Below are 27,736 nucleotides of genomic sequence, written 5' to 3' on the forward strand. Positions count from 1 at the left end.
GAATAATGAGCAGGGTGCCCACCCTCCCCCATGACACCAGCTGTTTTTTCCTTCATCTGGACTCTGAAAATGAGACTAGCTTTGGGGGGGAGATTGCCTGAGGAGGGGAGAATGAGCAGGTGCAGGAGGACTAAAGTGCCCTCTGTTTCCATTTTCTCTATTAAGCAAACATGGCTGCTGGCCATGTATCTACTACCATAGTGTCTAGTTTGGTCTTGAGTCCATCCTGAAAAAAAGTCATATGTCAAAAGAACTGGATATGGATTTTGTTTACATTTTTACATGCTCTTGAAGAGAGAGAAGTCAGAATAGAGGAGTTTCACAGACATCAAAACCTAAGTTGTTTTGTGTGGAAGGTATTTGGATTAGCTGGACAGCTGGTGACATTTGCTTTTTGTGAGTTCGTGTCCTGGCAGCTGGACGCACGTGTCTTCAAGGGGAGTAAATGAATGTCCCATTCTCTTTTGTGTAAGAGGAAGAGGGGGGGGATCACATAGGGGACTAGAGTGGTATGAATCCCCCACACAATCCTGGGGCTCTTGAATTCCTGGCCCCTTGTTCCCCTCAGTCTCTCAGCCTGTGTAACAGCAGCCCACCCATATCATTCTCCCAGCTGGTGATGAGTGATGCCTTGATGCCACCTGGTGCCATGCAGTCAAAAGTAGGTTGGGACTGGAAAAGCAGCAAGTGAGCAAATAAATGACCCCACAGTTGGTGACTTGGCAGCTGTTGCGGCTTTCTTGTTTTTGTCTTTCAGACCTAAAACACGGGACTAATTCTTGCAGATCGTATTCCGCATGCCCTACACCCCCACCCTCCTCCATTATATAGACAAGAATCTTTAAGTGTCCAGCTGCTTTTAGAGCAACGGATGCTGCCACCTCTTGAATTGGCAGCTAGGCTGTAGGGGCTATTTCAGTTGACACCTTGGCCCAAGCTTTTGACCATCTGTTCTTAAGAAACGTGAAGGGGAGAAAGCACCCAGTAAGTTGTGGAGATGGTTGCTTCTGCTGGTTTTGCATCTGGCTTCTTCCAGCTGCTCCTTATAAAGGCCAAGAACAGGCAACTGACCTAGTGAACTGACTTGGCTGAAATGTTCATGTAGGAGCTGGAGGCCTAAAGTTGCGTTTTCTGCTCTGGAAAAAGAAACTTTGGAGACAGAATTGGGTACGCTCACATGGTGACTTGAGCAACTACACAGAGTGTTCCCTGTGATATCTACTTGGATAACTGCCCTCCTGCCTGTACTCCATGTCCATCACAGCAGCAGTTGTTACTATGGCTTTAGTAGCTGCCTTCTGGTCCTTGTAAAGCTACTTGCACAACTCTGTTATGATCAAGGAGGAGGTCAGCCTTTTGGCCAAACCCTGTAGGTGGCATTCCTTGGGCGTTATAGATCCAAAGGAGAAGCACAGATTTGAGCCAGGCTTACCCTAGGCATTCTCTGCATTAAGGCAGCAGGTTGTCTTCATTGCTTGGCCAGACAGTTTTTCTTACAGCTTCATGTTTCAATAAACCAGAAAGGGTGGGAAGTGCCATGAAAAAGATCAGAGAAACTTTTTCTCTGTGCTAGTCCCTTGTCTGACTTTGCAGAGAATGCATCCCACCACACATCCACCAAGAACTACAGGTATTGGGTACGCTAATCTGTAATGCCTGACCCTGTACATTCTGTTGTGTACACAGCCTCTATGATATCAGCCCCAATGACTCTTAACAGGATTTTGCTCCCCCTTGGGATGTAGTAAGAATCTGGGCCCAAGCTGGGCATCTGCTGTCTTGGGGATCTAGGGAGAGTTCTCGACAAGGAGGGAGATCTGAGCTATTGCCTGTCCTTGAAGACACAAAACGTAAACTTGGAAAGATGTTCTGTGCAGCAGTGGGGCACAAGGCTCTGAGGATGGAGCGTGTTTGTTTCAAACCTGTTTGGACAACATGCGACTCATATCCTGCAATTCTGAGTCATGGGGATGGGATCCCAGATGGCTCCAGTTGGAAAAGGCTATGGTGGGGAGGGATGACAAGGGAAGGACTTGTGGCATTGACCCCCCAAAAGGCCAAATGAAAGAGGCATTGTTGCCAACCCCAAGTGTTCAAAGGACACATGAGTCACATCCTCTGATTTGTTAGATTGGCTTAGAGTTCATGAGATTTTACTACTTTTTTTTTCTCCTTTTGTGTACAATTGAGGAGCTAAAGGTTTTTTTTTCCTGGCAGATGAGATTTGTTTTGTTTTTTCCCCTGCTCATGAACATTCTCTCAAGGTTCACATTCCCATAGCCTTGAAGCATCAGTTAAGGTTGTATCAACAGAGCATTCCATTGCATTTAATTTATTCATTTTTCTAGTTTCACTTCTTTCATTAGCCCCTTTTTTGTTACTATGCTCCTGGAGACCTCAGTAGACACTAGGATGCATGTTGAAATCAACACATATGGGGCAGGGGGGAGCAGGCTGGCTGTGACCCCTACTTAACACAAGATCACCAGCTCATGAACCAGCGCATAGATTCTCTCCCAGGGATCAGGAACACTTGAAAAACAATATTCCCAATCATGCAAACTAAGCCTACGTGTGTAAACTTCTCGTGCATGTAGAGCGCACAAAGACAAGCTGGCAGTTTGCATGTCAGCAGGGCCAATGAGTTCATGCTCTTCTACAACAAGTGTTCATTTTAATGCACATAATGGGTAGATGCGTAGCTGTGTTTGTCTGTAGCAGTAGAAAAGAGCAAGAGTCCAGTAGCACCTATAAGACACAAAATTTGTGGAATGGTATGAGCTTTCGTGAGTCACAGCTCACTTCTTCAGATACCAGAGTCTGTAAATGGAGCAAGGTTGCCTTATCTGAAGAATATTTGCAGGTAGATATCCAACAGGCCATTTCAAGCATTGAGCTTTAAAAGGATAAATAAAACCAGGTAATGCTTTTCCTGACTTTCTTAATGGGGTGCTGATTTTCCTGGAGCAAAAATTCAGGAATGGGACACTTAAGAAGTAGGTCTGCTTAAGCCAGAACCAAGCAGCTTCAGTTTTCCTGGTATGTTCTGGGACAAACAGCCTGAAGCCTTGACTGCTGTGGTGAGTAAGGGAGCATGTTATATATTGGACAACTCTTGAGGAAGTATAATAAAAAGAAGAGATAAAATATATAGAAACTGGGAAATGTCTGAAAGATTTCTGGATTAAGTGTGGTTGATAAAGGTTTTCCTTTCTCTTCTTTCTATCCAGAAAGCTTCTGTAACACCTGGGAGAAAACCTCGAGGCCGACCCAAAAAATCAGTATGTATTGCTCCTTCTGGCTGAAAAAAAAACCACAATGAAAAAGCACAAAATTGATAGACCAGTTCATAAATGTATTGAACCACATGTGAATCCGTTTTAGTTAGGACCAGATTCATTCTTGGTGGTTGTTCATGAATCTGATAATTTGTGCAGAACTTTGTCATCCCAGAGCTATAATGTTCCAGTCTCAGTCTTTGTATTGAATCATAGAATCATAGAGTTGGAAGGGGCCATACGGACCATCTAACCCAACCCCCTGCCCAGTGCAGAATCAGCCTAAAGCATCTCTGACAAGTATTCATCCAGCCTCTTCTTGAAAACTGCCAGTGAGGGGGAGCTCACCACCTCCCTAGGCAGCTGATTCCACTTTTGAACTACTCTGATGGTGAAAAAGTTTTTCCTAATAACCAGCTGGTACCTTTTTGCATGTAATTTAAGCCCATTGCTTCGCATCCTACCCTCTGCTGCCAACTGGAACAGCTCTTTGCCCTTCTCCAAATGACAGCCTTTCAAATATTTAAAGAGAGCAATCATGTCCCCCCTCAACCTCCTCTTCTCCAAACTAAATATTCCCAAGGCCCTCAGCCTTTCCTCGTAGGGCTCAGTCTCCAGACCCCTGATCATTCTTGTCGCTCTCCTCTGCACCCTCTCGATTTTGTCCACATCCTTTTTGAAGTAAGGCCTCCAGAACTGCACACAATACTCCAGGTGTGGCCTGACCAAGGCAGTATAGAGAGGGGCTATGACCTCCTGCGATTTCGATGCTATGGCCCCTTTGATACAACCCAGGATTGAATTAGCCTTTTAGTATTGGCTGCTATGCTTGCTGAACTGGCCCCCTAGGTCAGGGTGATGGATGTCTGCTTCAGATTCTGGGCTCGAAAAGGTATAAATGGCTTTCTCCTCTGTGGCTCTGATCCTTTTGCTTCAGGAGAAGCAAATACGAGTGATGATGTGACTCACTTGGGAAACTTCATGCAGTAAGCCAGGCACACAACAGGTTGAGAAACTGGAAGACACCTGTCATATTAGCATTGATGGTATACTCTGCTGATTGAAATAAAAAGGGTATGAAGCAGACTTGATGTTGCAGTGTTGAAGTAAAAGAGTTCTCCTTCTTCCTTCCCTATCCAAGAAATAACTGCACAAGATTTCCATCCAGGCACAGAACGGTCATGCCCTAGTGAGGGCAGTGAGGAGAGGTGATTCTGCAGTGCGAACTCATCAGTGACATGCTCAGAGGCCAACTTTAGGTTATCGTACATCTCAGATATCAAAACATAAGCTTGTGTTTTATACCTTTTTTCTGTTTGTGCTCTTCTTCGGCCATTGTGGAGGTTATCCTGTGTGGCGCATACTCATTCTTCAAGTGCGAGGACTTCTGCAGGTGCAAGACCAGTGTCTTTGAAGGCGCTAAAAATCACCTAGTGCTTTGTAGCAGAGGACCCCCTCCATAATGGACATAGAGGATCACAAGCAGAAAGTAAAGGTGTAAGATCCAAGCCAAAGCCTCTTGTTCCCATCTAGTAATTTTTCAGTTTAATCAGATGCCTGAATTTTGGCGCAGATGACTTGGTTCGTTCCCGTTAGTTGTAGGTATGTACACTTTAAGATTTCTTAATCTCTGTTTGCTAAAATGCTACTTAAAAGACAGTGATGCAAGGAAGATTGGGCCCAGGGTATTGAATCTTTAAGTGTCCCTATGGAGGCCAGGAGGCCGTGAAGCAATAAAGTGGGGTGAGATACTACCAGTGATGTTATAGTGCATGGCAAATGTTAGTGTTTCCTGCAAGATGTTGTGCAGCACAAGAGAGGTTTTTGGGTCTATTTTTGAAGCCCAAAGTGCTGTCACGGGTCTTTGGTGATTTCCTCTCTGGTATAGTTCATTTAAACAAAGCAGTCCTTTAGATTCCCCACACTGTTGTGTGTTGGTTGAAATGTTTTGTGTCTCTTGCCTAGAGTGAGTAACAGGAAGTGGCTTGTTCTCTGAAGTTAGCTGGTACAAACTTGGTATTACCAGTGTGGCATCCAAGCATTCCTGCAGAGTGAGTCTCTGGCATTTTCATCTGGACTTGATCTTTTAGAGCAGTCCATTTCACAGCCATTAAAGGTGTCCTTCCTAGCTGTACTGTATGTTCTAATTGGTAAACCTCATTCCATTGGGACGTGCATTCTTCAGTTCACATCAGGACAGATCTTGCATGGGTCTATATGGGGCTTGCTTTGGCAGGCTTTGCTACAACTGCAGGAGACTGTCTTTCATACAATAACTGTGTTTCTGATGATAGCTATGCTTTTTGCCCTTCCCATGTACCCTCTGCCTGTAATGGACTACATACCAAAACATGGGATATGCTAGAAAGGTCTGCTATTGGTGTTATCTTTATTCTTGTCTCTTTTGTACAATTTCTTTTTCTTTTCTTTTTTTCCATAGCCCTAGCTTTAATTATGTTAGTCTAGTGAGATGTTTTTGTTTGAGACCAGGACCATAGAACTAGGAGTAGTATACCTTGCAAATCCAGCTTTAGTATTGGAAGTGCAGCCATTCCAGAAACAAACCTTATAGTAGTGGCCACTGACAGCAAAATATGCCCCCCCTCCATTCTGTACTGACCCAGAGTAACCTAAGGGGCTGATAGCACCACAGTACAAATCAGTCCCTAGCCACCAAATTCTAGCCTGAATGTAATACTCTCCAACCAGAAGCAGCTGGCTGAAGGAATGCCTAATCAGCAGGCGCAGCCTTCCAAAATGCACCAGCAACCTTACAGCTGAGGCTTCTGTTGTGGTTTTTTCATCCTTGCAACCCTGACACAGCACAATAGAGCCATATTTGGCCTTTAATTTCTCAGAAATTGAGATTTTTCTGGCAAGATGAACAATGGCTGTCACTAAACTGTCAGGCTCACAACATTTTCCTTTTTCTGCCCAAATACAACTGTCAGCTGGGGGGGGGGCGAGAAATAGCTGAGAATACACATTCTCTAATGCCATTGTTGTCTTTCTTTTTTCCAAATCTTATTTGAAAGAGCTGAGGCTAATACGGGCTTCAGTAAAGGTGCAGATTGAGACCCAGTTTAGCAGGGCAAAAAACATGCTAGCTTGCAGCAAGATGTCTTGGCAGAACTGTGTGTGGAGAAAAGCAGCCTGCATTTGCCATAACATTTGTGTTTATGACAGTATTGGGTTACTTCCAGCTATGGCCGTGAACTGTCTATCAGCTTTCAAGTGCTGTGTGTTCTTTTTAAGACCACCTGGATATGTTCGTTTGCCACAGCATTGCTCTGAATTGACTTCCATTTAATTGCCAATGTAGAAATGGCTGCATGTTGCCAGTGCAGTTGTCTTCAGGTAAGCTTGCCTGCTGTTTCTTTATTTTATATTAGCAAGCTGGCTTACTTGCTGTCCAGTCTCCTAAAAGTGGAGAAAGGTTAAGTGAGTAACATCAGACACTTCCTTTCTTTGCAATATGTGGTCTGTATCCCTGGAACTCGCTGTACAGGCTTGGCAGGCACATTCCACAGTGGCTTAAATGTATATTTTTATGAATGAAACACAAGGAAGTGGAGGTTGCTGACTCACCCACACACTCAGCCATGACTCATCTCATTCTGACAACATTTATATTTTGAAGCGAGTGCGTGGGAGAGACTCTTCAAGAAATATGTTCCCCCTCATGCATACACAATTGCTTTTCAAGTATGGAAGGGTGTGGATGGTGGGAGTGCCGCTTATTAACTGTATGAACAGATGGTGATTGTGCAGGGAAAGAGAAAAGGTTTGGCTAATTGGGAAGAGAGGTTTTTAACGCTGGAGTCCCTCTTGTGGCATTATGGATGTATGGCAACCAAAACACGCAGCTTTATTGTGCGGGCCATTGTGCCTGACACTTGTTAACTTCTGCATAATTTTATGCTACAGTGTCCATTTCCCTGCCTCCAGCTGATTAGATACAGGAGTTGGTGGTGATGTAGATTCTGCACTATAACTACAGGATTTACTCTTTTACTCCAGGATTTCTGCTGTCTCAAATCCCTGAATCCTCACCATGTTTTGTGTGGTTGCTCACATGTACCCATTTTCACAGTAGACTATATCACCAATGCTAGCAGGGTGGTTCTTGGTCATACTTCTGGGGACTGAATTTTATCACAAGAGATTTTAGTGGGAATCTGAAAGTGTATCATTGCTCATATATGTCTCTATTGAAGTCAAGGGAAGGACCAGAATGAATTGGCTAAATATTGTGATATCTTTGACTGAACCGCTTAGTCCCTTCTCCATTTTCTTCCTATCGCAGTGTAGGTGCCCCTTGTGAGCATGGCCTAGGTGCTTCATTTCCACCAGGGTGCAACAATTCACCCTCAGTTTTCAATAACGTTCCTCCATTTCAGGTCATAAACTAGTGATTTTGTTTCCAAAAGAAAGTGGATGTATCTGACCCATTCCCACACACCTGAGCTAGGCATTGGCATTGGCTTGCGGATAGGCTTAAATTCCTGTGTGGGTCTGTCAAGCTGAGGAAAACATCACAACCCCCCAACCACCATCAGTTTTCTCAACCCTTTTCTCTTCCTATGCAGGAAAAGGAGGAGGAAGAGGTTAACATTTCCCAGGAGTCATCGGAAGAGGAACAGTGAAGATAGTCAACTGATTCTACCTCACAATTCAGTTTTCCTATTTTTTGTTAAGTTTTGGGACAGAGGAAGGAACAAAGAATCCTTATTCCTTTTCTGACCCCCCTACATCCCCTATGTTCTCACAGTTAAAATAACAGCAACACTGGAATACGGTGTGAAACAAATCAGCCATCACGTTTGTTGATGTGTAATGTTTAAAGGGAGAACAGTGTACTTTGTTTTCCCTTCTCATGTGACAGGGTTAAAACTTTAGCCTACCAGTTTATGTAATTCTATATTATTATTATCATCATCATCAGTTTTTGGCCTGTCTTTTCAATACACTCCTTGTAGAGAAAGGGGTATATAAAATGTTATATTAACCACTTATTCATGTTGAAAAGAGTGGGAGGTTTAGTGTTTCCTTATCAGCCCTTATCTCCCCGTTAGAGAGAGCATACCACCCTTACAAAGGATGATATTTAACACTGGCAGAAAGTTATATCATAGAGGAGAATGGGGAGCATTGTATTTTTTTTCTAGAAACCAATTTTAGTAGGAAGAGCCAAAGCAATGGAAAGGGGGAACTCCTGAGTTTTCCTATTGTATACTACATGCCTGGGTACTGATACTGATTTTAGAGGTTGTTACATTGCCACATTCCCTCCACTTTCTATGATTCAAGGATCATATGGTTCCTTGCAGCATGCCTGTTTGTTCTAGTCGGCCCCATGCAGTCAAGCCTCAGCCAGCTTTCTTGGAGTCGAAGCATGTAGGGTTACCATGGGCAAGATAGGCTTTGCAGTGTATTTTCATTGCTGATCAATGGGATTGTTTGGAAAAGTTCTCCCAATGGCAGGTGTGTCAGTGGCTGTGTAACTGTCCTACCCTCCCATCATGATCTTAGCTGCCAATTCCCAAGGCACAAAGATCTGAAAGTTTTTCTCTTGGTTTCTGCTTATTCTCCACAGAAAGAACTACAGGGTCTTCTTTGAATCCAAAGACATTGCCATGACCAAGGAAAATGGGATGGCAGAATTCCTGCCCCCCTCCCCCCCATGTCTCACCTGGTTCAGTGACATTTTTCCCATTGGGAATAGCACAGTTAGTGTTTTAGCTGCAGTTGTCTTTCCAAAACAGGTCTCTTTTCAGGTTTTCTTTTTTCCTTCATTCACAACTACCTCTGGATAATTTAAATTTCATTCTCTTAAACATGGAGTTGCTGCTGTTGTTGTTGCTGCTGCTGTACTGGTTACAAAGTTTTATTATTCCAACAGGTTCTGTCTGGTTTCTTTTCTCTGGGACTGACAAATTGTACACTATAGATAATTTAGTTTGAGTTTTAAAACTATTGTGCTATTAAAAAGGGATAAAAGCTTACAGTTGTCAGACTGAATGAAGGGGAAAGGGGGAAACTATTTATAATGGTTATTTCCAAGAATCAACAATCTACACATTCAGAACATTGGGGTTTCATGCCATGGTGCCCACAATGATGCGTTACTTCTGAAAACACAGGTTTGAGCTCCCATTGGCCCTGTGCTCAAGATACCCCCTTCTAAAGGAAAGGATGATAAGAGCAGAAATGGGTAGATTTTTCATGATCACTTGCATTTTAAGAGTACTCTGGGGTAAAATGGTAGCTATGCTTGACAGCCTCAATGCCACACAAAGGGTTGTGTCAATCTCTGTGCTGATCTCCCCAATTTTAATTTAGACTAAATTAGAAGCTTGGACAGAACCTCTCCCTGCCACCCCCCCACACCCAAGTCCCAATGCTTAGTATATTGTAGCTTGGGTATCCTTGACACGCGTTCAGTGTTCCAAAACAAGTTGCTCCAAGAAGCTGCTATTCATTTGCAGCCAATCTTCAACACCATCACAGTTGAGGGTTTGGGGGGGGGGGGCTTTCCCACCAATCCTAACTTCTCAAATCCAAAGCTAGCACAACTTTAAAAGAATCTTTCCCTTAAACTGTCCTTTTGCTGAAACTGGTTTGATCTCTTTCTAATCCGGGATAGCATGACTTGCACAATGCCTGAACAAATCCCTTCAGTTTCTGGGCTGAGAATTAGTTGGCATGAAAACTAACTTCATTGTTTGCCATTAACTAGCTGTTGGTTTGATTCAGATGTTAACAGTTGCTGCGTATCAGTGAGAAGAATTGCTTTTATTTCTGCCTCTTAAAATCGATATTTTCAGCTACATAAGGGCTAAGGGTTACTGGGATGGCTGAGGTAATGGGTCTGAAAGCAGTGGGTCAACCCTATGACCAAGGGAAGGCAACTGTGTAAGAACAAGCAAAAGGGGGGAAGTCTAGTGGTTTGTAGGCTGTTGTGTGAATCTCTTGTCCATGTTAAAGCCTTCTTGAATTCCTATTTGCAGTTTACTTGAATAAAATACTTAATTGATATTTCAAGCCTTCCCTTTGAGTTTGTTGAAGGAGCATTAGGGAATGTTGTTTCCATGCTGTATTCAGAGACACCACAGCTTACAGGCTAGTGCATCAGCACACAGCAAGCCAAATCAGGAAACTCAGATATACTACTCCCCAAAAGGCATGAGACAATGTCTAACCATGCTATCCAATTTTTTTCCTTTCTTTTATACCCATCAGCAGCGCTTGCAAAGACATATTTGTGTGGTACAGTGTTTGCTCAAGTTCTATTTTTCTTCATCAGATCCAAGTGAAGATGTTGGCATCTCTGCATGACCATCTGGAATCAAAAGAAATGAGTGAGGGTGAATGTGTTTAAACTCAATCCAGCCAAGACACAGTTGATGATAGAAGATGTGGATGTGCCAGGTTGGGGAAATGCTTGTTGCTGAAGGGGGTCACAGCTTGGACATGGTACTGGCCCCAACCTTGGTCATGGGAGGTGCTCTTCATCACAGCTGCTTCTCCTGCCCCAACTGTATATCTCAGCAGGCATAAGTGGCTAGTCTTGGTTGGGTGCCTTGGTCAGTTGGACTAGACTAGTGGTAGAAGAAAGACCACCTTGAAAGTGGTCCAGAATGTCAGTGCCTATTTGATAAGTCAGCAGAACCTTTGTATGTGCTCTAAAATAGCTGAACTAGGTACCGCTATATTGAGTCCCAATTTAAAGTGCTGGTTTTGAACAAGGATCCAGAAGAGTTAACCATGTTAGTCTGTAGTAGAATAGTAGATAGAGTCCAGTAGCATCTTTAAGACTAACCAACTTTATTGTGGCATAAGCTTTTGACAGCTGCAACTCTCTTCGTCAGATGAACAAGAAAATGTCTAGCTGCTCAACTACAAGATCAGCCACTGGTAAAATTATCTTTTGTGGATGGTGGTTTGAAATTAACATCCTTGGTATTATGTGCCTATAAAAGCTTGCGAGACGAACACTGAGGATCATTATTATTTTTACTTGTTTCCAAGGTGGTCTGGATCTAGAAATAGATGTGTGCACTAGGAGCAGAATGGCTGTCAAATCCATACCAAGGTGGGTGGAGAGAAGTCCTTTTAGAACCTAACTCTGTGGGTGGGTATTGTCTTCCCAGCTCTCCCCCTCCCTCAACCTCAATAGTTTCTTCCCTGCTAGCCAATGGAACGCAGACCGGAAATAATTTTGATTAGGAAAAACTGACATGGAACAACCAACTTTCAGAAAAATACTAGCAAGGAGGGAAGTTCAGCAACCCTCCTATTTTAAATTCTACATCCCCATCTACTATAGGAGTTAAGCAGCCCATGTTTTGGATTTTGCTGCTCTATCTAGTTTTCTGCCTCTCCTGTGCCATTGAAGCTCTGGAGGATACAATGAGATCTGATTAGAAATACTTTGTTAAAGAGCATGCTTGCGCTTCTTGAAAGTGAAGAGGGCTAGAACCAGTTCCTGTTGAAATTAAAAGTAATTAATTGAAAAGGTCTAGATTTAAAAAGATATGGCTATGCAGTCCATAAATCCAGTCTGGCTCCAGTACCTTCAATAGTTTCACAGAAGATGAAGTGGTGAACAAGCTCCAGTGTTGCAAACTGTGCTTCTAATGATACAAGTTAGTCAAATTACTGCTGTGCCCCCTGACAGTCTAGGAGGGGAACCAAGATCACTTCTTTTAACTTGGGCTATGGATTCTAAGGATCAAAGACAAAGATTGGCTGGTCTGTTTTCATTTCTGTACTTTTCCCTTTGTTGGGAAAAGAAAGTAGAATACAGTACCACAAGAGAACCTGGTAGTGCCTGTGGATGTTGTGACTAATTTGCTTTAAGAAAAGTGCTTAAGGACCCTGATATTTTCCTATAGTTTTATTCTCTGTAATGACAAAACGGAGAAAGACACAGCAGGTAGCTTAGACTTTCAGTTCAATAAAGCTAGACTTGTCAGCAAGGAAGAACAGAATCAAGTCACCAACTCTTGATTTGTAACGAATGCATGAAGGCTTAATGATACGGCTTTGCAAAACCAGTGTAGCATAGGGACTTTCCACATAAGCAATTTTCACTGGTTCTGCCTCTGTACTGCTTTGGTTTTTCTGGTGAATTCTACATTTTTACCTCCCCTTTCAGATTTCAATGTGGTGTTTTCAGGGCTTCTTTTCTAATTTTCTGTGACTACTTCCCCCTCCCCCCAACATTTTTTTTCAAGGCAGTTTGGACTCAGCTCTATCATGCAGAATTTTCTTACTGTTTTTCCTGTCCTCCCTCTGTTCACTCCTCCCTCACTTTTCAATCCACTTAATACTATTACAGTATTTTAACATTATTGCATTATGTGAATTATTCCCTTCCCTACATTGGCCTGGACTGTAAAACACAGGGCCACATGTGCTATCCCTTATCCCATATGTCATGAAAGGGGCACCAAGCATTAACGAAAATGTCAACAGTCAGAGCATGGCTGTGGTGTGTCTTGAAGACGCAAGTAATTTTTTGAAAAACCAATATAATGACAGGGTTACTTAGTGTTCTGATTACATAGATTGCGTTTAAAGTTTTCAAAGATTAGCTCTCTCTAGCTGCTCTGTGTTTGGGGTTGTTTTGTGTGATCATTGCATCCGCACCAAGTTGGTTTTTCTTTCGAGAGCTTTCAGTTCTCTTTTGGTTTACTTTACATTGCTGCTACCAGGTATGCATTTAGAGAAGAGAATCGCTTAAGAAAGAAAGTGTAGCCAATGTGTTGAGGCTGTGATCTGTAATAACCAATCACAGTGCCTTAATGCTAGGTGCCATCTTTGAACTTTCTCCAAGAGGTAAAACAGCACCATTCCTATTTCACAGCCTTTTCAGTGTGTATTTTGCAATGTCTGCCCAGCACCAACTGCTTGGCACACAGCAGAAACCACGAAACCTGAAATGAGTGGCCACAAAGTGTGAAAATAAAAAGGTGGTAACGTGATGCCAACAGCGACCTCAATTATGACACTGCCCCCTCTCCCGCCTCCCCTAATCCTCTTTATTTCATGAGGGTGCAGATGAAAAGTTAACACCATACCAACTGTATGCTGCGATTAAATATGCAGAAAGGTAGGTGGCCAAACCAAATACTCAAAAAGAAAGGAGTAAATTGGTAACTTGTGGAAATATGTACCTTTTAAATACTTATTTTAAAATGGCGTGTGTCTTGCTGATGTGCAATTGTGTAATTTTGAATTGATTTCGAGAATGTGATGGCCTCTGGCTAATAAACTTTGTTGTTGTTGAGTAAATTGCCCATGCAGAAAAGCCCACAGTGCTTAGAATGTCAGACTAGGAGCTGCGAGATCTAGGTCCAAATCCTTCCTCTGCCATGGAAGCTTTAAGAAGTTCTTTATTCTGCAACCCAGGTGGGCTGTCCGATTCCACTTTCTGATGTGCAGACGTGGCTGGTACTGGGCAGCTGAGCCAACGATAGACTACTCTTCAATGTTTAATCTTGCCTGAAGCATCAGCCTTTATAGCACAATAGCAAAGGCAGGGCAGCTTAAACACTAGGAATTGTGTTCTAGAAATCAAGTTGAATTATGAGTAGCTCAGCAGAATGAGATCATTCCCTGTGCGATAGCTCAGCTGAACTCAACCTACATATTCACTACACTGGTTTGAATATATTAGTCCTATGTGTTCTGTAGCACAGCAGAGAGGCAACGGCTGCGGCCTGTCTTACAAGTATCCCCTCATTAATCTATTGGTTTCATGCCAACTAGAGCCGTCTTATTTCCACAGCCAGGCTTTGATGGCTGTCAGCCAGTACCTAGAACAAACAATCAGACAAGTCTTGTAGGGCACAATGCAGCAAGACTGCTTTCTCCCAAAAGGTGATACTCTTTCACATTGGGAAGAACAAGTAGAGAAACCAAAGGCAAACAGAACAGTCCCAATACATGTTTTTGCCCAAATCACCAGTCCAGCTCCCTCCTGACATGCAAGCAATTCATATTCCTTTATGGGCTCCTGCCCCTGCATCGGGAACCATTCTTCTTCAGAAAAGTCAAAACGGCTCAACATTTCCTTAGAATGCCACAACTGGGTTAACTTTAATGAGCTAGACTCATAAAAGACAGCATTTCACATTTAAAAAAACCAGTTTACACTTTCACCAGAGCTGCTCCTGCTCATGTCTTATTTTATTTACAAAATGTTCCCATCAAATACAAAAATCATCATCATAGAAAGAAGCACCTTGCTGAAAGAAACTCCTCCTCACAAATATATTTAAGGCCCTTTCTGGCAGCCGGGCATGCATACAATGCTCACTGCATGTGCTTCTTGGCCCTCCTCACTGTTCTGGAACTGTACAGAGAAGAACATTAAATGGCTTCACCCAAGAGTTTTAGCCAGGCAACTTCACCATTTGCTTTCCTTGGATCCATAAAGGGGCACAGCCTGGGAACCCAACAGCTAAGTGGTAACGCCCATTATGAGCACATGTTAAGTAGGCAGCAGATGGGGCACAGGGGCAACTAGCAAATGCATTATGATGTTTTTGCAGCTGCAGCTTGGATGCTGCTTTTTGCACAAAGTGGAGGGGAGGTCACGGGGAGAAGGGAGCTTAGCCTTTGAGATCTTCAGCCCTTACTGTAAGAGCTATCCAGAGGTATTTCCCTGAAGTGGCAGCATCTCCCCTGTAAACCAAGAGGAGGTGTTGTCATGTCTAGTAGAACTGTTCCAAACCCAACCATGCAAGACACCAGCTTCCTAGACTGCCCTCTCTGGCACCAAGAGCTCAGTGGCACCTGGTTGACACACTGCAAGGCAGGCACTTGCTCGCCTTCTTGCACCAGGAACCAAGGCAAAGGGGTACAGTGTTGAAGTGGAAAACAAACGCAGCAGGTTCAAAGTCGTTGGCATTGGGAGCCCTTCAAGTCAACACGTGTACCATATAGACGAGTTCATCCGCTCCAAGCCCTGTTGTCAATTTTGAAGTTGCATTAAGCCTTCACATCCGTAAGCGAAGCACGGTAGGGCTGGTATCCTCCCCAACCTCGCATCACCTGTAGCATGCAACAAGCACACACACTGCAAAGGTTAAACCATGTTCACATTTTTAAAAACAAGTCACAATTAATTACATAATCCTCAAAAGGGGCAGACAATGCCCACTCATTTCTGATTTTAAATGCCCAGCAAAAGTCAGGCTCAATGTTAATGCATGCAGCATGCACTGATCACACCCATAAAAGCTATGCACATTTCTTTGCTAACACAATCCCCAGTTCCTCAAACAGTTGTAACTTACTGAGGACTGAATCAATGGAACCACTTACTAAGGAGTAGGAAGGGGAAAGACTATATAACATTTGGATGGTAGAGGAAAACTATTTAGACCTGGCAAGGTCAAACGGAGCATGTCATGAAGGAAAACCTCCATGTGGAAGCAGCCCAGGTCAGCTATTATTAATTAAACTCTGTCTCTGTAAATGTAGTGGAAACAGGAAAGGCCATGCATACACAATTACCAGTCTGTGGGCAGCATGTTCTAGTTTTCTGACCTTTTTTTTATAGAGAAATTTTATTTAAAAAGTAAAGATATAGCAACAGAAAGTGCATAATAACTTTTACAAGCACTACATTTAAAATTAGATTAAACTAATAGAAAGAAACAATCAGAATATGTAATAATAAAACATAATGGTGTAAAAGCTCTCCTTCCCTCTCCTTAGTTACTTAGACATACATACTTTAATACCAACTATTTTAGTTAATTATTTCCCTGTGCTTTATCTTCTTATCAAGTTACTTTAATAACAGCCCAAACCTAAAAGGGGGGGGGAGTAGAAAGTGCACAGGGAGAAAACTAAGTCTTGTGAGGGCATAAGTGTGAGTAGCAGGCACACACTTGGCGGCCGGGCAGAAGCAGGAGGCGCAAGTTCCCACACCGGCGCTGGAGGGGGCGGGGCAGGGGGCGGGCCACAAGTTAGTCAGCTTCCTAAGCTGCCCCAGGCCCAGGAATGTATCCTGCAGCGGCAGCAAGTTACACCACGAAAAAAGGAGACATAACCCATAGTTGCCCATTGAACAGGAAAACTCGGGCCACCCTCCCAGCACTCAGTCCCGCACACGCGGCCCGAATGAGGCATAGGATGGCAACTACCAAGAGGACCAATCTGCATGTGCTTCCAGGGTGGGGAGCCCCATCCCCGTGCACCCTACATAACCTCTGGCTGCACCACTCATGAACTCAGGTAAGTGGGCGGCAGCGAGAGGCTCTGCCCAGCAGCCTCCTGCCACAGGGACTTTGTGAGTGAGGCGGGAGAGTGGGTACTCACAGTGTGGGGGGTCATGAATGCGCTGGGGAGGACTTAGCAGAAAATTAGGAGCACTTTGCACTTGCTTACGGGAAGAAGAGCAAAGTCCAGAATGTCTGATTAACAACAACCACCCAAGTCCCCTTGCAGGTTATTTGACTCTGAAGTCTCAGCTTGGGAAGGGCCAAGAGAGCACTGACAGGTAAGAAAGAAGTGGGGCTTGCTGATTTGTGCCAGCTGCCCACCTCACCTGAACCCTCCCAAACACCAGCCTCTGCAAGTGAAGCTTGCTGGGGGGGGGGGGATCAGCGGCAGCAGCTGCCTGCTATGGAGACAGATGCCCAGAAAACTGCTCTTGATGCAGCCATGGGGGGTGGGGGGGCTGCCTTTCTTACTGAGACTCAAGGTGGATTAAGAGCCAGTTTGGTGTAGTGGTTAAGAGCATGGGACTCTAATCTGGAGAGCCAGGTTTGATTCCCCACTCCTCTGCTTGAAGCCAACTGGGTGACCTTGGGTCAGTCACAGCTCTTCCATAGCTCTCTCAGCCCCACCCACCTCACAGGGGGATAATAATGACATACTTTGTAAACCGCTCTGAGTGGGCATTAAGTTGTCCTGAAGGGCGATATGTAAATCGAATGTTATTGTTGTTGTTGTTATTATTACTACACAGTATAAATCAACAAACAATGGCTGGGATGTTCAATAAATAATACAATGGGGGTATGGATTGCAGATATTTGAAAGCAAGCACAAATCCTATGCCAAGCTCATACAATGATGAAACAAAACATAAGTAATTTGACATGACATGAGAACAGGTCACAAGGAAGCTCACTTTTGTGTCCTCTGGCTCCACCAAGAGCTCCTGTTCTGCTTCATGCAGTTCCTCCGCAGGATCGTAGCTATACATTGGCAGCAAGTGATGACGTAGTCGGTCATACCTGAGAGGCAGAAAGGCAGATGTGACACCCTTCTGACATGCAGCCCTTGTCAGGTTACAGCCTAGGGTTGCCTTCTTGTAAACAGACGCCACTTCTCTAAGACAACCTCAAATATCTTAACTTGGAATTGACCTGAAACATGCAGCTGCTTTTGTATAGTGGTTAAGTGGTTTGGCTGCGAATCAGCACTCTGTTGATTCAACTCCCACTACTGCCATGAGCTCTGCAGGTGGCCTTGGGTAAGCTACTCCTCTCAGCTCCAGCTCCCATGCTCTACTGTGGGGATAATGATAACATTGACTTTGTTCACTAGTGAGTGGGCACTAATTTGTCCAGAAGGGCGGTAGATAAGCATACTGTTGTTGTTATGCACGCTCTGATTGTTAAGTGTTATTTGCAAGATTCCACCAATATACAAAAGAATATAGTTATAAAGCAAAGACCTTTCCGGTTCCTCAAAAAGTGTAACAAGTCCCTCTGCACTCTCTAGTATTAACCTTGTAACCTCTGACAACTTTGAGTGCATTGTATAAAAATGACATTTTTTACACATTGGAGGCCCAATTCATCCACAATGCACTCAGGCCAGGACTTTCGATCATTTAGTTATCACAAACCAACCACAGAATGTTCAGACTATCTTTTTTTCCCCCAGTGGGTCAGATAGCACAGTTTATCTCCAAGTACACACAAACTGGCTTGGCTCAGATATAATAGCAAACTTATGATTCACTGGGATGTGCATGAGCCTTGGAAAAAGCTTTCTGCTTCTTCCTTCTCCACATTTGGCAAGGTAATTTATTAGTTTTAGGGCAAACTCTAGTTCACAATTCCAATTAGTTTATACTTGCCCTGAAAAGCAGAATTCCAAACTAGGAACAAGCCCCCCTTTGGAACTCTGGTTTATAGGACAAACAGTTTGCCACAAACCCAGTATAATGAGTTACCTCACTTTGAGTGTGAGAAATCAGGACGAGGCCAGCAGCCATGCAACTCCATCACATTATGACAAATGGTGGTCATAACCTTCCACCTTGACAGGGTTATATATAGTTGTTTCTCAGAATAAAATTCTTCTCAATATTTAGCCTGAACATTAAAGCCCACCCACCCCCTTTTCCTAGTGGTAATATAGAATTAGGTGTCTATTCAGAGAAGCCCAACTCGTATCTAACAACCTACTGCTTCACCAGTAACAACATTCGTTCTTTGTGTTAAAAAAGGCCATTACTATTAGTAGGTCAACTGGTATTTTAAAGTAAAGATAAACCAATGTATATTTTTATTTGAAGCCAAGATGCATCCCCCAGAATGAACCATGCAGTGTGAAAATACTCCGTAACAAGCTACATCACGTGAAATATTCTTATGTCTATCAAGGTGCACAAATGGTGCTTCAAGGGTAGGTTCTGGAAGTTTAGACAAGATCTCCACTTCGCAGTATAAAGAGTGAGAACATAAATACAAAGAAGCAAAGAGCCCTGAAATTAGGCCTTGAAAGTGACTCAACAAACTATTTACCTGAGAAGAAGAATAGACTTTTCCCCAAACGCATGGTCAAGAGGTATCTTACAAGTTAATTATGCACAGTAATAACAGGCCTTTTGTGTACAACTTTTTTCAGGAAGATCATCTTACTTCAGGACTGTCTTCTTTTCAAGTAAATATGATACTTACTAGCCTGTCCACTCATGCATACCCCTGTAAACAATTTGCAGCCCACAACACACCCCCAAATGCTATAACATTTCCCCTGCTTCTTCCCGAGATTCTTGCTCATCCAACACAACCGGAGGAGTGGGCTATTTACAAACCTGGTAAAGATACAGCCTCACACTGCAGAACTTCTCAAATTCATTTGAAAGTTCGTTCTTAAACTTTTTGGTAAGAAATCCTGACACTAAACTGAAGGATTATCTTTTATATAAAGAAGGAAGATAGAGGCTAGTATGCTTGGAAAGTGTTTTCTCTCCCAATGAAAGCTACTCCCTGCCCCATTTCCAGAAGCAATTTTCCAATGGCCAAAAGCAAAATTTGTTAGATGCTCATTAGCACTGTCCCCCTCAGCCCTAATAATAATTCTTATTATTCTTCCTCATATTACCTAATGGACTGTACAAAGCATAAACACTGACATAACAGTCTAAGTATACAGCTGATAGCAGGGTACAAAAGCTCCTGTGTTCTTATGATGACTCAAAAGCTATTCTCTACCAGTAAAGTTGGTTCTGAAGAGCCATGTGACCAGAACTCCCCACGTCCAACCACATGCAACTATTCTCCCAGCACAGGCTCTTACCTCCTCTTCTTCTGAATATACATCATCTGCAGTATGAAAAGAAGAAAACAACTGTGAGCAACAAAAAAGATATAATCTGTGGATTTATAGTCCACCTTTCTCACTGAGATTCAAGGCAGATTACACTGGGTAAGTCAATACAATCAATAGGAGGGGATATCCAAAATGCAATTTAATAGGGTTAGGGACTGCAGAAATCTGAGACCAAGTTGATATCTGAGAAAAAGCTGAAACAAAGCAAAGCACAAGCATTAACATGACACATTAAATGATGCAGAAATTACAATGCAGGATAATACATACAACAACAGGTAATATATACTATACACAGTGGTATAGACCCAAGTCCCTTCCCCATCTTTAAAACATCTTTCTGGGCCATTCCATCAAAGTACCGCCCTACTACCTGCGTAAGAATGCTCTCCTGAGTAATTCGGGTTTGCATAGTTTCTAGAATGCCAGGAGAGTGGGATTCTTCCTGACCTCATCAGGCAGGCCAATCCTTAGGTGGGAGGGGCACAAAAGAGAATGCAAGTGTATGGGCAGTTGTTGAGCTTCCCCATTAGTGGGGAGGCACCTGCAGAAGACCCTGTCCAGATGAGCAAAGGGGAACATAGGGGGAGAGGCAGTCTCACAGACACAGGGCTAAACTGAGTTGGAAGAAAGTATTTTTTGCAGCTGCATTAACATGCTTTTCCAGCAGTAATGTTGGATCTAGTGTGACCCCTTAGGCTCTTAAATGAGACAGCAGGGTCAGATAAACCCCAAAGATAGGGAGCATAACATCCATCAAGATCTCCACCTCCTCAACCAGCATGACCTCTGTCTTTCCAGGATGTTTCAATTTGTTTACTCTTAGCCATTTAACCACAGTGGACAGGCAGCAATTCTGGACCTTTATCACATCACCAGGAGATTAAGGTAAGGAGACGGAGCTGGGTGCTTTCAGCATATCGATGACAGCCAGCCCCAAAACAGTGAATTATTTGTCCTAAAGGCTTTATGTAGAGGTTGAACAGCACAGAGAATAGGACTGTGCACTGTGGAACCCCACATGATACTCCTTACAAGAAATGAAGGATGGAACAAAAAGTGGGAGTAATGGTGCCATACATATCGGCAATAGAAAAGGCAGTTCCTACATTACTCCATCCACAGGTGTAATTCTGACTGCAGTTTTTACTAGATACTAGCTTACCAGGTGTGTGCAGAGCACTTTTCGGGCATGAGGGATGTGATGCTTTTCTGCCCCTCATGTCGGAAAAGCAGCAAAAATCTTGAGAAAAGCTGCAGGTACCATTTCCTTGGCCTTTTCATTGGAACCAAGATCACATTTTGGCATCACTTTTGTGGGCTAGGCACCAGTCCAGCAGGAAATCTGCTCACTTTGGATGCAGTTTCTGGGAGTAATGACAGTCACAAGGGATGAATTTAATGCAGTAAAAGGGCGAGTTTGTCTGTGACCCACTGTGTAACCCAGAGCAGAAATTGCCTCTGTGAAGAAAAATGGCCATTACTCCAGAATACTTCTCACAAGCACCCAAATACAAAATGTATATATAAGACACAAATTACAGATACTGCACTCAAATGTAGCTTTCCCATTTAAGGTATGCAGGAAAAGGGGCCTAATACTTACTCACATGCTACATCTACATACTTTAAATGGAAAATCACAATTAAATTCTGTACAACCTATCTTTACACTTTTATTCCACCCTTCCTCCCAAGGTACTCAGGCTGGTGTACAAAGATATCTCTTCCTTTCATGTTACCTTCAGGTAAGCTAGGCAGTGAGGAGGACTATTCCAAGATCACCCAGAAGCTTCATGGGTTGAATGTGGATTTGAACACAGGTCTCCTAAGATCAGTGATTACATTTTATCATTACAACCACATTTGCTCTCACAAGCAGAGCAGTAAAAAACAAACCCACTACAAAAACCTGTGCATTCCATTTTGTTCTCTCTCCCCAAGAAGCTCTGGATGGCAACCATAGTTCCCCCCTTTGCTTTTTACCCTCTCAACAACCTTGAGACATAAACTAGGCTGACAGCGACTAACTCAAGATCAGCCAGCAAGCTTCAGGGAAGAGAGGGGATTCAAACCCAGGCCAGATCCTAGCCTGACAGTAACCACTGCACCAGACTAACTCTCAGTTTCATTGCAAAATCTCATTAGGAAAAAAATCAGACATCAGCATCATGAGATCTTTCTAAAACTAGCTTAATAGTCAATGTAACTCTCTCACTGATGCCAGTACTGGTCAAGTTTGCTATAGTCACGCACCTCTCGCCAATGTCATCAAAGTCGGTTCTATCCAATTATGCCCCTTTTGCATAAATAACTATTTGTATTACAGGGGGGGCAGTGGAGAAGGAGATATTAATCTAGGACCCAAAAGCCTCTCTTCCTGCATAACAGGAGAGAAATCATTTGCAAAGAAAGTGCTCCTAGAAGGAAGAGAACACAGAAATTAATCTAGAGGAGCTTCATCAGACCCAAGGAGTGAACTAAGGACGTCTCCTTAAACAATTGTTCAGCATTCTCCCATCTCTCTTGGAATAAACTGTTCCTCTAGCCACAGAACAGGTAGCAACAAGTCAAGCAACTCAGAAACCTTAATTGCAGGTGTCACATCATTCCATATGGTGCTTACTCTTGTCTGGAACAAAGCTTTGAAAATGACATACTGCTGCATCCAAGCATCAACTACGACAACAGGAATTTGTCCAACACAATAATCTGAATCAGAAAGTGTTACCTGAGCAGACTACCAGGGATTCCTATGCAAATCTCTGTTCCTTCCAAGAAAACTATTTAATTTTTATTAAAGCATAAAGGAAGTACAGGGGGAAAAGGGAAGGAGGAGAATCAAGACAAATATAAAACTGTGTGCTACAAGAGTTGTTAAAATACAAAGTGCAAAAATCATGCCCTTTATCAATATTAGAGTATAAAGGTAAAGGTAGGCCCCTGTGCAAGCACCAAGTCATTACTGACCCATGGGGGGGACGCCGCATCACGACGTTTTCTTGGCAGACTTTTTACGGGGTGGTTTGCCATTGCCTTCCCCAGTCATCTACACTTTACCCCCAGGAAACTGGGTACTCATTTTACCGACCTCGGAAGGATGGAAGGCTGAGTCAACCTTGAGCCGGCTACCTGAACCCAGCTTCCGCCGGGATTGAACTCAGGTCATGAGCAGAGCTTGGACTGCAGTACTTCAGCTTACCACTCTGCGCCACGTGGCTCTTAGAGTAGTAATCAATATAATAGTTAAGCCTAATTAGTATATATTTTCCCATCTGTACTACACATACAGATTTCAAACCTATTCCTGTTTGTAATTTAATAATAAAAGACTCATTATTTCATTATTGCTCCAATTTATCCTTTCCATTTTTAACAACAGTTATTAACAATAACACTACTTATTACTTAATGTAACTGATTATCATAGCCTTTAGTATAGACGTAGAGTACTATAGAAGATTCTAACCCATTTCTGTTCCTTATCTTTAAAAAGGAGAAAGAAAAAAATCTTATTTCACTTCTGTTTATCATTACCTTTTATTTATCCTTCCAAGAAAACATTAATGCTATATATTCTCTTATTCTAGTAAGGTGCAGAGTTTAAACTCCAACCTAAAGCAAGTCACTCACCACAGCCATGATGATCCCAACCACAGTGATAAGAAAAAATGGCACCAGAACATAGCCCACCAAAGAGTCACTGGTCGGCTCAGGGGAGGTGGGCAGGGTAGCGTTACTCATGGCATAGGAAACGGTTGCTCGAACCAGACCACCGAAGGAGCTTCTGTCTTCATCAGGAAATCTGCCTCACAGTAACAAACATAAAGTGTTTAAGATTAAAACACGTATTCTTTGTTTCAACCAGCTCCCATAATCCATTCCCCTTTTGCATTCTCCCCCACCCCCCTATGCTAACAGTAGCTGTACATGACAGGGCCACAGAAATCACAGGCACATGAAGCATAAGCCAGTCACATGTCCTTGCTCACACAGGATTCATTGCTAGAGTTCTGGGGAACAAAACTCATTTCAGTGGTATTTATTTAACCAGGAGACCAGACCCACAGAAGACCAGAGAGAGAGAAAGTTTAGTAAGTGAGAAAAAAAATTCTTTACTGTTTCTCTAATAAACAGGTTTAATTCTGAAGAAGCACTTCCAACACAAAGCAGGAGAAAAAAGAAAAGACAGCAGTCCTGGCATTCTGTTCCACTTACCACTAAGCCATCCCTAAGAAGCTCCTTAGGTGCTTTCTCAAGGGGTAAAAGCAGCAGCCCCCCCTCCCATCTGCCTGGATTTCTTCTTCAAAGCATGGTTCTTTGAAACGTTATTACCCTAATATGATGCCCCTCCTACTAACCTAAACTGGAAGACCTATTTCAGGTCAAAAGAAAAGTATAACATTTTTAGGCTAGATTTAGAGAATTTGCAATTCCAATTTATATTCAAAAGGAGTACAATAATTTGAGAGAATATTTTCCTGATGCTAAGTGACTGGCATTTTTTTTTAAGTGTCCCACTTCCCATGTGATTTTTATTTAAAGATGAGGCATCATGTCTTGGATAAGAAGGAGAAAGCAGGGAGCTCTTAAGACAGGAGCGGGTGAAATTTCCTTGTGACCAACTCCTTTAGACACCACCCTCCTAGACACAGCCAAACCACAGGACATTATATCATCTAATTTGTAGCTGCATAAGTAATGAGGAAGTCTGGTAGCACAAGTCCCACATGAACTGCCCCCGCCCCCAACCCCAACCACACTTTTCTTTCAGTCTTTTCAACTCTTTTAAAACTTGAGCATATAAAATCTTAAGGCAGGCATTTGGGGCAAATTCCATACATTTCCGCAAGAAAGATGTTCAAAACTGCTGTTGAAGACCAGTCTCCTTTCTCCTATCAGACAAGAATATAACTATTAGAAAAATCTTATCTGCCATCTACATGTACCCATGCTTCACAGGGTGGCTTGAGCAGGATATCTGACAAGTTACTCCCTTCTATAAGGAAGGGCTGGTCACCCTGAACTATTAGACAAGCAGCTAACTGCAGGCTTTGTATATGACTTTGTGAAACTCTCTGCATCTCATTGTACACTCATACCAGCACAAAAGGCAACTGAATGGGGCCAATATAAAAAATAACAGTTCTTTGCTACTGGTTTGCTTCTGACAAAAATGGCTGCAAGGATCAGAGCGCTGTGCTCAAGGCTGAGAAAAAGAACACACTTAAGCAGATCGCCTTCACTGTGCACCCACCCATCTGAGGAGTTAAAAGATCAAAGGGACAAAAACAGCAGCAGGGCTGCAAAACTAATGCAGGGAAAAATCTTACATTTTGACTGCAACTTACTGAGGAAGGACAGAAGGAATAAGCTAAAACATATTAAATAAACAGGAAAGATGGGATTGGATTTGGGAACCGATAGGAAGGCAAGGAAATAATGGAAAATTCAGCAAATTCAACAGCTGCAGGAATCACAATTATAGAGAAGCATCACCTGCCCCCTTCAAAGAAGGAAGGTAAACCAGGGTTGGGCATTTGTGTGTACACGCAAGAGACAGACTTAACTACATGTTTGTCCAAATACAATTATTTCTTCTGCTACATCAAAGTACTCAGCACATGAAATATAACACATCACTTTTGTAGCCCACTATTTGTTTAAGGAGCACAGCATGCCACACCCAGGATTACCCTGTTTTACCCTCACAACAACCCTGCAAGATACTGGCTGAGCAGAGCTTTGAGTCAAGGCCTCTGCAGCCCAATACTGTGATCCAGTATACCATAGCGGCTTTCCACACTCCTTTTCCAAGCCCTCTGGGAGAGACTGAAAAAAGTTCCCCTGAAGTACTAGGAATAACAATATTTGCCTTTCAAAAGCAAACCTGTATTTGTTTTGCAGTTAGGCAATTTTACAGGCCTCTCTTACATCACTGTTTTCACTGGGATCCCAATATAGAAATTCATCCCTGAACGAACATTACAGTTAGCAAGGAACCCAGTCCCAAGTTAGTGGCTTAGCTGGGCAGCATACACCTCGTTGCCATGGGGCACCCACATCACAGACTCACTGGACGCCAAGATAAAATAACGAAGACCAAGAGGAGGAAATTCACCGTCTTATTTTATGGAACAGAAGAACAAAGCCCATCCTCGACTCCCATAACGAACCACCTCAGCTCTTCATACAAAAAGATTCCACCAGCCATCGAAGCAGGCCCAGTGACCACCTATGGCAGGGCCGTGGTTGAAAACTGTAACCTCTTTCAAAGCAAACGGCAGCGCAGCTCACGCATCCCCTCCGCACCTGCAAGCAGCCTTCTTTCCAGGCCTCGGACAGAGCGATCCTCAACATACTAGGGCTGTACTCGCGTAGTCCCCACTAAATAAACCGGGCTTACTTCTAAGTAAACATACAACAGAACCAGGCTGCACAGCTTCAGTTCTGCGCACAGTGCTCTATGACTAAGCCCCGTTTGGTCCAGCGAGCCGGCTTCCCAGCAAACACGCGCGTGATTGGGCTGCGTACTGCAAAAACCGCGTCAAAGCCGGGTTGCAATACGACGCTGGGAAAGCTCAGGCTTGCCGCCCTTGACCCTCGCCAACCCAGCCCGAGGCGGGATTCGAAACCTGTTCTCCTGCTCCAAGCGCAAGCCTAGCTTACCCTTCGGCGCTCTCACGGACTGCGACAGCCGCTCCCCGCAGAATCACTCCCCAGATGCCTCCATCCTCCTCCCGCCAGGCCACACGGCTTTACCCGAACCTGAGAAAGAAGCAGCAGGCAGGAGAAGCTTGATACTCCACGCCTCGCTTTCTCCATCCCCTCCCGGCCAGAGAGTCTCTACCGCCTCCGCCAGGGCGCCCTTTGCTTCTACTGCACAATCCCCAGCCTGCGCCCCGGAGCCAGCGATCCGGCGCCTCCTCACCTGCAGCCTCGGCCCCGCCACCCGCCTCCCGGAAGAGCCAGGAGGCGCGTGACTGACAGCAGAACAACAGCGGGGCGGAACCCCCGACCAATCCCAGGCCAGCGGGGCGGAGCCAGCCCTGGGCAAGCCCGGTGAACCAACATGCTGTGGGTGGCGGCAGCCAGCAGAGGGCAGCCACCTGCCGTATGAATCCAAACTGAAAAGACCGCATCGGCGGTTGGGGGCTTCCTCTGCTTTATTTCCATCCTCTTTGGAACCGCCCACCTTGCTTAAGTGCAAATCTACTGATTTTCGTGAGACGTTTTTCACAGAAAGGCCTTACAGTGCAATGCTAGGTAGAGTTACTCCTCCAATCTACACTGATAGGCTTTGACTAAAGTAACTCTGCTTAGTATTGCACCGTTAGTGCACTTAATTAGGGAACAAGTCCCATTTGAAACAAGAATGGTTCATTTTCTGAGTAAACGTCTGGGGGACCAGGTTATTAATAGACTTACGAGTACAGGTTCAATACAAAGCCAAAAGCAGTTGGGACGAGTCAAACTAGATATTTATTCTAAAATAGATCTGCCCGTGCTTCTTTTTCGTTTTTATAGCTTTGAAATATAAGTGCTTTTTTCAAAGCTTCTAGCCACAGTTATGAAGGCTAGAAGCTTATCTTTCGGCCATGGCCTCTGAAATGTAGCTGCACATTTTTAATGTAAGACGTTCAGTTGTTCATGGTTGCATTAGCCAGATGGTTGTTGATAGAGCCCCCCTTAAAAATTAATATGTTCATGTTCAATGGATTTTAGGCCCGTTAGGAGATCCAGTTAGGTATAGCACATACTAATGACTTGGACCAGCTTCCTGAACTCTCTTCTCCATGACTTCCACATAGCATGAATTTTGACGGAACAGGCCTAATCCATCAGTTCGGCTTTTCTGAGGGGCG

At 43.6% G+C, this 27,736-nt stretch overlaps 2 protein-coding genes across 9 annotated transcripts in view; one reads left to right on the forward strand and one right to left on the reverse strand.

Annotated features, from left to right (window-relative positions):
• The window catches only part of HMGA1 (high mobility group AT-hook 1), a 58,578-nt gene extending 48,262 nt beyond the window's left edge, over positions 1-10,316 (forward strand). For all 5 annotated transcript variants that reach the window (XM_054979078.1, XM_054979077.1, XM_054979074.1 and 2 more), the window contains 2 exons: positions 3,231-3,281; positions 7,868-10,316. In XM_054979078.1, the coding sequence (XP_054835053.1) occupies positions 3,231-3,281; positions 7,868-7,924 (108 nt within the window). In that variant the 3' untranslated portion in view covers positions 7,925-10,316. The remainder of the gene's footprint in view (positions 1-3,230; positions 3,282-7,867) is intronic.
• A 1,345-nt stretch (positions 10,317-11,661) lies between these two features.
• SMIM29 (small integral membrane protein 29) lies at positions 11,662-26,851 on the reverse strand. Of its 4 annotated transcripts, XM_054980860.1 has the most exons (6): positions 26,803-26,844; positions 26,541-26,639; positions 23,505-23,676; positions 19,839-19,864; positions 17,434-17,539; positions 11,662-15,341 (listed from the first exon to the last, which is right to left on the reverse strand). In XM_054980860.1, exons 3-6 carry the CDS (start codon positions 23,613-23,615, stop codon positions 15,279-15,281), a joined length of 306 nt encoding a protein of 101 aa, XP_054836835.1. In that variant the 5' UTR covers positions 23,616-23,676; positions 26,541-26,639; positions 26,803-26,844; the 3' UTR covers positions 11,662-15,278. The 4 variants fall into 4 exon arrangements, with proteins under 4 accessions (XP_054836835.1, XP_054836836.1, XP_054836837.1 ...); XM_054980861.1 differs by lacking the exon at positions 26,541-26,639 and having other exon boundaries at positions 26,803-26,851; XM_054980862.1 differs by lacking the exons at positions 26,541-26,639; positions 26,803-26,844 and adding an exon at positions 26,640-26,787.
• Between the last annotated feature and the right edge of the window lie 885 nt (positions 26,852-27,736).

This window comes from Eublepharis macularius, chromosome 5 (assembly GCF_028583425.1).
Source record: "Eublepharis macularius isolate TG4126 chromosome 5, MPM_Emac_v1.0, whole genome shotgun sequence".
NCBI lineage: Eukaryota > Metazoa > Chordata > Lepidosauria > Squamata > Eublepharidae > Eublepharis > Eublepharis macularius.

Excerpts from the sequence above, each read along its gene's own strand:
- SMIM29 (XM_054980861.1), bottom strand. The coding sequence starts at position 23,615 with ATGAGTAACGCTACCCTGCCCACCTCCCCTGAGCCGACCAGTGACTCT. Across the intron at positions 19,865-23,504 it reads TTGGGATCATCATGGCTGTG|ATGATGTATATTCAGAAGAA; the intron begins GTGAGTGACTTG and ends TTCATACTGCAG. Across the intron at positions 17,540-19,838 it reads TATATTCAGAAGAAGAGGAG|GTATGACCGACTACGTCATC; the intron begins GTAAGAGCCTGT and ends TCTGCCTCTCAG.